Below are 12,176 nucleotides of genomic sequence, written 5' to 3' on the forward strand. Positions count from 1 at the left end.
CCCAAATTTACTTCCACTACTTTAGTACTAAATTTTAGTACTCCGCTTTATTAATTTAAAAAATTCCAATAACCTTTAACCATTTTAGTGCTAAATTTTCGTAGTGTTTTTACAAGTGACTGAATCTTTTAATTTCTTTAGTTTTTTTAACACAAAATTACCTCTACTACTTTAGTACTAAATTTTAGTACTCCGCTTTCAGTACTAAATTTTCGTAATGTTTTTACAAGGAACCGAATCTTTTAATTTCTTTAGTTTTGTTAACACAAAATTACCTCCACTACTTTAGTACTCCGCTTTTGGTACTAAATTTTCGTAGTGTTTTTACAAGTGACTGAATCTTTTAATTTCTTTAGTTTTTTTAACACAAAATTACCTCCACTACTTTAGTACTAAATTTTAGTACTCCGCTTTTGGTACTAAATTTTCGTAGTGTTTTTACAAGTAACTGAATCTTTTAATTCCGTTAATTTTCTTAACACAAAATTACCTCCACTACTTTAGTACTCCGCTTTTGGTACTAAATTTTCGTAGTGTTTTTACAAGTGACTGAATCTTTTAATTTCTTTAGTTTTTTTAACACAAAATTACCTCCACTACTTTAGTACTAAATTTTAGTACTCCGCTTTTGGTACTAAATTTTCGTAGTGTTTTTACAAGTAACTGAATCTTTTAATTCCGTTAATTTTCTTGACACAAAACTACCCCCACTACTTTAGTATAATACTAAATTTTAGTACTCCGCTTTATTAATTTGAAAAATTCCAATAGTGGATATTAGTACTAGTTTTTCTTAAATTTTTAGTGAATGCTTTTTTTTGGTTTAAATTATTTTAGTCAAACTTTTTCAATACACTTCACTCTATTTGTTTATGGACCAAGCTCCTAATATAATAGTATCGCTCATATAAGGCATTTTGAAACATTTTAAATACTCAAATTTACACTTTCATTTTGTGGAAACAAAAAATTAGTACAAAACCGAAATTGAATTAAAATTTGAATATTTCTTGTTTTATTTTAAAATATAATTTTCTTTATTTTTTACATTTAGTAAAATTAAATTAGTTAAAGCGCAGGTTAAATAAAATTTGGTATACGCACAAAATATAGTTCCTAAGTATACTAAGCCTACTTGCAGGCGCACTACCGCAACATATGTGCACGTTTGTTATTTACCTATGCTATGTGCGAACATACTTGACATGTACTTGGTGAGTTACGCCAGTTTTTCTTCCTTCTACATTAGTTCTTTCTCAAATATTTAGTAAATTTTCTCTACATGAATATATTTTGCTTTGCCATTTTTTCAGTTTTATTTTCTTGCTTTTGTGATTTGTTGTTGAAGTATTAATTTTTTTCGTTTTAGCAGATTTATCAATAGTGTTGCCACTTGGAATGACAAATTTCCATTTTTTGTTGCTCTCAATGATTTAGCTACATACTTCGCCAAGTTTGTAATGAAAATTAAGCGAATGGGAAAAGCGTAAAGCACGATGATCGATGGAATGAATGGACTGCGTGTAAGAAGAAATTTTCATAATTTTTTAGCAGCTATGAATTTACGTACGAGTATGTATGCATTTATTTTTGTGACTTTTGTGCACATTTTGATGTTTGATGTGCCTTCGATTTTTCTGCTTCTTCTTTGTTGATTCTCGATATTTCACTTATGTTTTTAAAAAAATTGTTAATAAATGTATAAATATTTATAAAAGCTTGTTTGTTATCTATGCATACATGAGTTTGTGTGTGTGTGGCCTGTGTGTTACGTGTGACTGTGTGTATGACTAAGCGAATAATTCTCATCTACAACAACTACAACTACATTACACATCTAGAGTACGATGCGCCTAACACCACAATCCATACAAAACTTAGCCTGTTCGACTAGAAATTTAGCGCCACATTCATGGCAGAATTTCGACATTTTCATACTCGCGCTCATTGCCGCATTCGTACTCGAAAGTGAGCTGCTCGAACTGTATTGGCCCTTATTTGTGGCCGTCACTGCCGCCTGCAATTCGTCCGTTAACGTGGCTGCAGTTGTAGGCGCGATGGTGGTGGCCTTTCCTGTTGTTGTCGTCGTAGTCGGCGAACTGAGCGAGCTGTCATAGTTGTTGTTTATGCTGTGATTATTGTTGCCCATTAAGTTGCTGTGATGTGGCGCATAATGATTGCTGATGTAGTTATTGTTGTTGTTGTTGTTGCTGGTGATATTCTTATTGCCGACACCGCTGTAATGCTGCTGTTGCTGTTGTTGTTGCAATTGTTGCTTATATTTAATATTGCAGTCCAAACTATCCGAATTATCACTGCTTGATGAGCCGCTAATGCGTCGTGGACGCGTCTTCACTGGCGCGTATTTATACAGTTGCGTATTTTGTTGTGGCAGTTGCTGTTGCTGCTGCTGTTGGTAGTGGTACTGCTGTTGTTGTTGTTGCTGATGTTGTGTTGTCGCATCGGCTAGCAATGTGGGCAGCGGCGTAGTGTTGGTGGAGACAGAGCTGCTGGTAGAGGGACGGCTGCGGCCTGTACAGCGATACGGTGTGGTCGACAGCTCTGAGGATCTCTGGCGTGAGAGGCTGCGAGGGAGAAAAAAGTTTACATTTTTTATTGGAATTTTAACGCTTTACACTGCTCGGGGAGTAGCCATATATGTTAAGTAGGTTCCTTCTAAGTTACAGCAAAGTTATTCGATCTAATTTTTGATTCAAGTCAAAGCTCTGCGAAGTTTTGGTCCTCAAGGAGTTTAGTAATATCTATATGGGCATTACATTTTTGTTAAGTTGCTATGCGCTACATCAGATCCACATTGCCATTGAAAACAGCCTAGGAAGTAACAAACAATAAGACTCAGTCAAACTACGATTTTAGTCCTTAGCAATGTTTGTCTTTCGCAGTTCTAGAGTGAAGCAAATATACCAGCAGAGCTTTGCATCCAGCAAGAAGATGCTGACACAGAAAATCACAATTGTGGACGAGCGCTTGAAAACTCAATTTATAGTGAACTCAGACCGCACACAAGGAAATTATAGTTAAATAGTGATGGAGATGGTTGTTAAGGGGGGGCATAAATTGTTAGTATAACTACTCAAGAATATGTGGTAAAAATTTTAAAACGAAATTCGCATTATTCCTGATTCTATGGGCACTTAAGTGACTGCCCGTCGGTTCCGCACAGTAGCGCGCGTTAGTTAGAACGACGTTTTTCTCGAAACTACTTTTTTTCAACTAGTGGGCACTCTAGCTCAAAAAGTTATCGACCAATCGTTATAATTTTTTTTCGGAGTATTCTTTATTCAATCCTAATTCATATGAACCTAATTCTGGCCATATATTATCATTAGAAATATATTATTTGTTTTAAGCAAAATAGATGAAAAAATATGGTATGAAAAAATTACATTGTGTTGAAGCGCCTCAGGGATATACAATTTTCAATATTATTTTATCAAAATTAGGTTCATATTCTTAGGAAACATGTTGTGAATGAAAAAAAAATTGTTGTCGATTACAGAGAAAAATTGTAACTTCAGGAATGCTCACCAGCAAGATGCTCGGATGGCGATCGTCCATGGAGAACACGCTGTAACGCCACTATTTCCTACGGAAATGGCTTGAAAGAATTTTAAAGTGTACTTAAAAATATGAGTAAAATACCCTCCAAGTTTAAACAATTTCTGATTATTCCTCCCTTGTTTAAAAAAATTCACGAAGAGCACCAAAATGTCGACCCCCTAAACCGGTTTCCCCCCTTAAGTAGTGATAAAGGGCCATCGAGAGCCGAGTCGATCTCAGCTTATGACATGTGTGGAGCTAAGTTCTCAGCCACAAGAAAGCCTGGTAGCCAGAGATGGCATAAAAGGGCAATTGAAGAAGTACTCTGATCTAAAAGGGTGCAAAATTACTGCCGTTGACTCGATGAGATTCGAATCGCCTTAAATATCAATGGGAGAGTTGAAAGCTAAGCTAAAAGTCAAAGAGCCAAGAGTTAAACAGCGAATCGAAATTGTCGAAAAGGGTCACTAGAAGGTCAATTGAAGTAAAAGTTTTATACTGACTCAATTAATCCATTCTATTTGTTTCCAAAAGGTAGCATCTTAACTTATGCAAAGAGCAATAAGCCGAAAGATTTGATACATCAACAGTTTAGTGGCGAATAAAATGCTCCAGCAGGCTCCATTGTACCTAAACTCTGCAGTCGTGGAAATAAGCGCTCGATCTGCTAATTATTCTTAAGTGGTTCTAAACTTTTTTTTTTTTACCCAGAACTCTAAGTCAAGACCCATTTTGCATGTACCTAGTAACTTTTTATAATTCGGCTAATAATATTATTTCTTAGTTCTTACTAGTTCTTAGTTCCAATTTGCTTACACAATTTGAAAGCTATTTTTTAATTGATTCCTTAAAATATCTAATTGCCACTTTAGAAAATTCAATAAGTTTGCTAATGACTTACCTCCCGTACGCAGAGTCAGCGCTAAGTTTGGAGCCGACACCACGTCGCGACGACTTCGATGAAATTGGATAACCATCCAGGCTACTCATGTCGTCTGAGTCGCCGCACGCATCACCGCTGACATCTTCCGAGGCCGCATACATTGGCGGCACCGCGCCCATGGTTGTTGCCGATGGTGGCGGCGATGCATTTCTGTGGCGTGGCACATATGTACCACCTCGCCCATCAACGCCCGCACTCATGGCAACATTTTCGCCACCATACAACATCGATGCATTTCCCGCGGTTGAATTGAGTCCGGTCATTGCCTGGCGTATGTTGGCACCCACTTCTTCGCTCATTTGCCGAAAGTCATTTTGCATTCGCTGTATTAAATTCTTGGCGTTGTTTAGCTGCACGTTAGGCAAATGATTGCCAGTGGCGAAGGGTGTGCAGCGCATCATCGTATTTTCTATTTTACCTTTACTGCCGTGATGCCCCGACGGCAGTTGCTCATCATCATCACTAATCTTGCTGAACTTGTTGTCACAGCCGTCGACTTCAACTTCGACCATTGTCTGTGGATTGCCTACCATGTTGCGCAGCGAGTCGGGTGAAATGGGTGAACGACCGTGCTCGTTCGGCTCCGTCTCGATGCTGATAAAGATCTCACGTTTTTTATGTTCGGCGTCAGCATGACGTTTGTCGTCGTCATAAGTTACGCCTTGCGTGGCGGTGCGCTTTAGATCTTCGTATTTGTCGGTTGTTGGTGAGGATTCCTTGCTTTTTGGACGTGAGTCATCGCGCGATCTGCGGGTAGAGGGAGTTAGTAGGAGTGTGGGATAGGGATGTTTGCTGGGAGCGAGACTTGGGAATTGAAAACTATTGTTAGTGTTGTTGTAGTCTTTTGTTTCCGTTGTGTGGTTTTGAGTGTTGCTGTTATTCGTATACATTGAATTCGGCGTCAGCGTCGAACGTTGCTTATTCGACGTGCGATTCAAGAGAAATTCCCTACAGTCCTTAAATAGAGGAAATTGTTCATCGTCATTCTCGAATGACGAGAGAAATTCCTCAAAGTCAAAGTCGTCGAAAATTGGTAAAGGAGGTACAATTGGCGGCGTCTTCAGTGGCGCGAACTGTCCATGCGTATTAGCGAAATATGTCTGCGGTTGCTGTTGTTTCTGCTGCTGCTGCTGCTGCTGCTGATACGACGATCGATACTTAGATTCATAATATTCAGCCGACGAACGATTCGCTTCATCGTCAGCAGAGCAGGAGTCATCTGCTTCGGGAGAGCCATCGTAAAGAAAATGATTGCGTCCGAGTCGTTTTTTGCGATTCAGCAAATTCCTGCCTTCAGTTGAGCTGCGTTGACTTAATGTCGAATGAGTATTCACCTGAGCATCTTCAGTCATTGGCGGTCGAGCAGGAATGTCCACGGCCTGACTGGGTGCTTTCACCGCTGGCGCATTTTGTGACGCCAAATGTTGGATCTCAGTCGGTTTTGTAAGCGGCAGTAACTTTGTTAGCTGCGAAATCGGGCCGGTCTGCGTTGTTGAGCACTCTGAGGAGGAGGAAGAGAAATCAGGGCGACGTTCCGCATTGTTACCGCCTACGCATTTCAGAGTGCGCACAGGGTTTAGATTCACTGGAAGATTATCGCATTTATTTATTAACTTGGGGTCGATGTATTCACTGCTTGAGGAGCTCTTACCATCCTTACCGAACGCGGATAGGGATGTAGTCGGTTGCGGCTTCGAGCCGCTGTAGTGAGCATTTAAGTTAATTGGTTGACTTACAATTGGCAATTGTGTTGGCGTGGCCTCTTTAAGCTCTGCACTCTGCTTTGCTGCTGGCGTGGAAGTGACATGAGGCAACGTTATAGGCTCTAACCGCAGTGCTTGTGTCTTTTGCGGGCTCACAGTTTCTCTCTCGTATGCCGAAACCTCAGCTGTAGATGGGGTGTTTGGAACGGGCGTGGGCAGATGTTGGCAAACATTTTCCTGTTCCACACCGCCTGCTGAACAGTTTGATGATTCGATATATTCTGCTTTGATACTCTTGGCGGAGTTTTGCTTACTCAATGTGTTGCTCTTGTCTTTGAACTCCTTCGTTATGACGGGATTATTGAGGTTCGTTGCTGGAGAGTTGGACGCACTAAGTTCAATTGGTTTATTGGAGGACGCGTTAACACTAGCGTCTGTTGTGGTTTGTGCGTTGAGTTTCTCTAGGTCTCTCTCGTACTTGAGGAATGCCGCTAGTGAGTCGGTTTTGGAGAGATATTTGGCAGCTGAGTTCATTAGCTCATCACTGCTGTTCACACCCAACATAGTCGAGCAATTGGGAGTATTCGTGGCGGAGTTTGATGCCACCGCAGCTGCATTACCCTGTACATTGAGTTTGAGACTTTGTTTACGATTAGAGAGACTATTATCGCGACGAGCGACACGTGGACTCTTTGTAACTGCGTAATCGTTTACACACACCGAACGTACCGGCATCTCGTCGTATTCCTCCGGTTTAAGAAAGTTAGTTGAGATTGGTCCCTCGTCAGAGAGGCCACGTTGTATAGTAGGACGATGATTTTGCGCAAACAATGGACGTGAAGAGAGCATCGGCGAACGACGCGGACCACGTAAAGATGATGTGCGTCGAAAGTTCGTTGATGTCTTGTTAGTGGTCACGGAAGGTGTCGTCGGTATGCGCTGATTTTGTGAGTTTGTCGTCAAGGGACTCGAGAGGGGCGTAGAAGTGCTCAGTGTGAGGGAAGTGGACATTTTTGTGGGCAAACCGGCTAGAGCCGAAGGAGTTTGTGGAGAAGTTTGTGAGACGTTAGGGGAGAAGGAAGGATTGCTTGGGGGTGAGGATGAACAAAGCTCCTCCAGTTGACGCTTTGCCGAGATGAAAGGATCGTATTTGTCGGATGGTAGACCGCTAAAAATATAGTAAATAGTATAGAGAAATGTTTTCAAAGATAGAGATAATAACATTGAACAAGTAATAATAACGTTGCGATACTGTCACACATTTCTTGCCGAATATTTTTAGATGAGATGATGAGGGAAGATATTTGTTAATACAATTAGTTTTATAATACAAATGAGCCTTTTTGGCCTTGTATTCTTTCTATGAATTCATACAAACCTGAGCACAAAGGACTTGTTACGCACCAGTTTTGGCGGTGCTTTTATAACCTTAATTTCATCTTCCGTCTCGTCGTCCGCCAGTATTCGGCTATCGTTGCCTTTTAATTGTTCGACGCCGTTGCTTAGTATTTTTGAAGGTGTACCAAAGATTTCTATGCTTTCCTTGATTAATGGTATCGCTTTCATCGGGGCGGCATGTGCCGAAATCGACTGACGGACTAACTTCTTGCGTTTAGTTCGACATATTCTCAACGATCTAATGGCATTCACCTCCGATTTGGTGTGTGAAGCAGTTGCAGACGAGGTGGTGGTGGCTGTTTCGATGGTTGTTACAGCAAATGTCGTGTTTGGCAACTTATCAAAAGTAGTCTGACGTTTCTGCAACATTTGCATTGGTGGTGTAAGCGGTTGCAATTGTTGTTGGTGTTGACGCTGTTGTACCACGTCGTGTGACTGGCTATTATTAGCATCGTCACGTGGCATGGCTTTCTCATCGGTGTTTGTCATTACAGTGCCCGCGTCCGCGCGTATATTTGGCTCCGATGGAACTTTGGGTTTCAGTTTACTTCTTGACTTGTTGACCACAGGTACGCTATGTGTAAGTTGTGTTGAAGTACGCGGTGGTATTGTAGCTTTACTGACACCTTTCAAAGGGCAAGCAGTGTATGTTAGTGCTGCAGACAAGGCATTTGCATCTCCGAGACTTTGATCTATTGTAAGGTCTGCGCGGACAAAAAGTGATGATGAAAAGTAATGAGAATGAAGCAAGGAAGAGTTAAGCTTAAGAAATTGTATTTCGCCGAGAATAGAAGAATAGCGCACGGGAGGAAGCAAATGGTGTCTAACAAGTGAAACGAAAAGCTCAATAATTTGATTGAGGTTCAGAGCTCAAACTAAACTAAACGAAAGAGGATGGTCTAAGTGGCTTAAAAGTCCGATGCTATTTCCTATTTCCATCTAATCGCCCTCAATGGATGACAAGATCACTCAACTCATAATTGACAGCGTTAAATCCAACTAGCCATGCTTTATTTTACTAAAACTCAAACCCAATATTTTGGATAAATACCTTTGCAGAGTGCTTCTGATTATCTAGAAGTAGCGCTGACAACATCGTATCTGCACATCAAATGTCTCGTGGTTTCCTGCTCATTTTCCAACTAAAGGACTAACACAAATTTTGGTGAACGATAAAGCGATATCTTAATTTCAGTTGCGAATAATGCGATATCTGATCGGATCGATAAGCAATGCATTCACTCTTCAGATACATGTTGCAAAGTATTCAGGAGGTGTGGCCAATATCAGACCGTTAACCGGCTCTCAGTGATTTTGAAGAAATCAGCTGATTGGCTGATATAACTGGGGTCATGACATCGGTTTGGAGAGGAGATATTGTATTGGTGATATACGAAAAGTATCAACACAGTCTTCGCTCATATGTCACTTCGTTGCTGTCTGAACGACTGATTGGACGAGTGTGTGAAATGAGCGAACAGGATTCTCGTGCCGATGATCGTGACTCTCACATTTTCGTTTTTCACTATAGCGGATGGTCAAACCTGGATGTTCGAACTATCATCTTTGATTCAGATATACGGAAATTTCTGAAATTTCGGTTTCAAACGTTCCTTGTCTCATATGAGAATTCTTATATAGTAAGACCAGTCGAACTCTCGAGTGGAGATGAGATTAGATGAATGTTAAAGTAAAAGGTTATTAGTGTTTTCGGGTTATTCGATATTATATGATTAGTATTCTGGTGACTAGTCCCTCCTGTCATGAAACAAACAATCGGCGCACTCGCGTATCGCACCCACGTGGCTGTTGACAGTTATGATTTCGATGTTGTACGATACTTCGTTTATTTAGGAACCAGCATTAACACCGATGATAATGTCAGCCTGGAAATCCAATCTCTCTTGCCAACAAGTGCTACTTTGGACTAGAGTAGTAAAGTCCTCTCTCGACCAACAAAATGAACACTTTATAAAGCTCTCTTCATACCTGTCGTAACGTATGGCGCAGAAGCGTGGACGATGACAACATCCGATGAAGCGACGCTTGGAGTGTTTGAGAGAAAGATTCTGCGGAAATTTTTTGGGTCTTTGCATGTGGGTGACGGATAGTATAACAGGCGATGGAACAATGAGCTGATGAGCTTTACGGGGACATAGTGCAGCGAATAAAGATCCAGCGACTATGTTGGCTGGATCATGTCGTCCGAATGGATATAAATGCTGCGGCTCTGAAAGTATTGGATCCGGTACCAGTTGGTGGTGGCAGAGGAAGACCTCCTCTGCGTTGGATAGATCAGGTGGAGAAGGACTTGGCTTCAGTTGGGGTTTCTAGCTGGCGCACCGGAAAGAAACCCGGCCAAATCGCGTAACGGTTACCGCACCAATCGAGAATAAGAACTACTCTAGTGTCGTTCCGAGGTTAAGACTAAATAGTGTATAAAAGTTGCATATTTTTTGTTTTATTTTCTATTAGAAGTATAGTATATGAAAAATGGACTAAGGGCTTAGTGACTCATGCAAGAATCTTCTGATGCATGAGTGAAGTTGATTGCTTTAAGAGCTGTAAAGCCATTCTGGTGTGTTGGAGTGCAATCATGAGCCTAGCTTGCGTTGCTCACTTTGCCATCTCAGAATACTCTGACTTGTAGAACCAGCTCTGGCGTTATATAATATTTGTTATTACTACGGGAATATGGAATTATTGAATTCGCTTGCCTGAAGCGACTAGTGGTGATGGGTGCCTTGTTCAAAGCCAATATTTATTGCAGCTATGCGTGTTTTGGAGTCTACGAGAGTACAGTGAAAAAGCTGTCTGAGAAGATTTTGGTGCGCTTCTAGGACAAAATTAGCAGATATGAGTACCATAGGAATCCTATCCGATACTACTATTTTCTGCTTTTCTGACTGAGCCGACAACATCTTCCAGGAGTTTGAGTATAAAAAATGAATGCGTTGATTTTGTGAACTGAGTTCGATTTAGAAACTCAACTCGATGCGATATTGAAATGCTCAGTCTTTTAGCAGCCCACATGGATAAAAAATTCTTTAAAAAAGACTTACATACGTGGGACAGATTAATACCTGACGGGGCAATTGGCATTCTTTCATCGTAATTGCGTGTTCGGATCTTCTCGAATTGGAGTGGTGCTTCGTGTGGGCCTTGTTGCGACTGCATACTCGTATTTATTGCATTCAGCGTGACGCGACGCTTTGGTGTCTTCTTTTGGAATGTATCGTTCTTGGCCAATTTTGAGCCCATCAAACGTAAGTCGTCGAAGTAAGCAGCCTTGACGTATTCATCAACACCGACGGTGGCATGGTGCATAGGTGAGGGTGGCCGCAATTCAATGGCGTTTCTATGCGATTTACGAGAGCGTAAAGTGCTAGGAAAGTCTTTCATGGTTGTGGGTTTTCTGGCGATGGTCATGAGATAATGACATTGATGAGGTTACGGTGAATAGGCGAAAGAGAGAGGCAATTGTTGGATTTTAATAAGTATGGTAGAATTGTTTTTTTTTTTTAATTCGGCTACTCATTACGTGCATGGTTCGATCAGCTACTTGCTTTTTAACGCAAATGTAGTAATTTAGAAAACAAAAATTATAATGGGGTAGAGGTGTGGTGAATTGTGAGATGTCTTTTCAATTATAATGCATGATAAGGAAAATGATAATGAACCTAGTGATAAAAGGCTGTAGTTCCGATTTATTGCTCTAGCAAAACTGGAGTAGAAAATTCCACCACACAAATTCACACTAAAATCAATTACCTTTTTGTGTGTTGAATTTTCGTACCAGGTTTTGGTTATGAGGAACGGACCATTACGAGTATTACAGCTTCTTGTCACTATATACGTTTCTTGTAATGAACGTATAAATATAAATAGCTACTGATGGGCAGAATCGAGTACTTCAGTATCGATTCTTTTAAAAATCGGGTGTTTTTAAAAGTATCGCGTACTTTATCTTCAATCTGGCAGTACTTTGTTTTTTAAGAGTTGTTTTTGAATGACTCCAGATCTTTAATTGGGGAAGAAATCAACGCAAAAAGTAATCAATTGAGCATTACTGCGCATACTCATCTCCCTTTAATACTCATGCAGTAAAGAGAGACAAGTATAGGGTTTTCCAAACAGAGGTGTTATTTTGATATTCAAAGAAAAATCCAATTTTTTAATATATATAAATGATCGGATGTTTATTTCATTTTATAGAGGAAGGTATGCCGTTAATAGTGGAAAATACCATCAAGTAAATGACCATCACGACTACGCTTACAGGACAATACCCTTTTCTTGAAATTTTCCATAACCGAATTGCAAAGTGGCTGGCCATGTCCTCGCTGGCCTCACGAATTCCATCTTTGAGGTCTTGAATCGACCCTGGGCTATTGGCGTAGACCTTCTCTTTCACGTGGCCCCAAAGAAAAAAGCACAAGGTGTTAAGTCACAAGATCTCGGTGACCAATTGTCATCACCTCTTCGAGAGATAACACGGACCCGTAAAAGATCAATGGTTTCGTTGCTGGTGTAGCAAGTAGCGCCGTCTTGTTGAAAATAAACGTTGTCGA

The 12,176-nt window shown here is 40.6% G+C and overlaps 1 protein-coding gene across 8 annotated transcripts in view; it reads right to left on the bottom strand.

The window, feature by feature from the left end:
• The window catches only part of LOC129244938 (homeobox protein 5), a 177,053-nt gene that overhangs the window by 3,315 nt on the left and 161,562 nt on the right, over positions 1–12,176 (bottom strand). For 6 of the 8 annotated variants that reach the window (XM_054882857.1, XM_054882855.1, XM_054882859.1 and 3 more), the window contains 2 exons: positions 4,463–7,375; positions 993–2,585 (listed from right to left, as the gene is read on the bottom strand). In XM_054882857.1, the coding sequence (XP_054738832.1) occupies positions 1,838–2,585; positions 4,463–7,375 (3,661 nt within the window). In that variant the 3' untranslated portion in view covers positions 993–1,837. Of the gene's footprint in view, positions 1–992; positions 2,586–4,462; positions 7,376–7,585; positions 8,310–10,688; positions 11,021–12,176 lie in introns of those variants that run through there. The other 2 variants (XM_054882861.1, XM_054882860.1) reach the window with 2 other exon arrangements.

This window comes from Anastrepha obliqua, chromosome 4 (genome assembly GCF_027943255.1).
Source record: "Anastrepha obliqua isolate idAnaObli1 chromosome 4, idAnaObli1_1.0, whole genome shotgun sequence".
Taxonomy (NCBI): Eukaryota; Metazoa; Arthropoda; class Insecta; order Diptera; family Tephritidae; genus Anastrepha; species Anastrepha obliqua.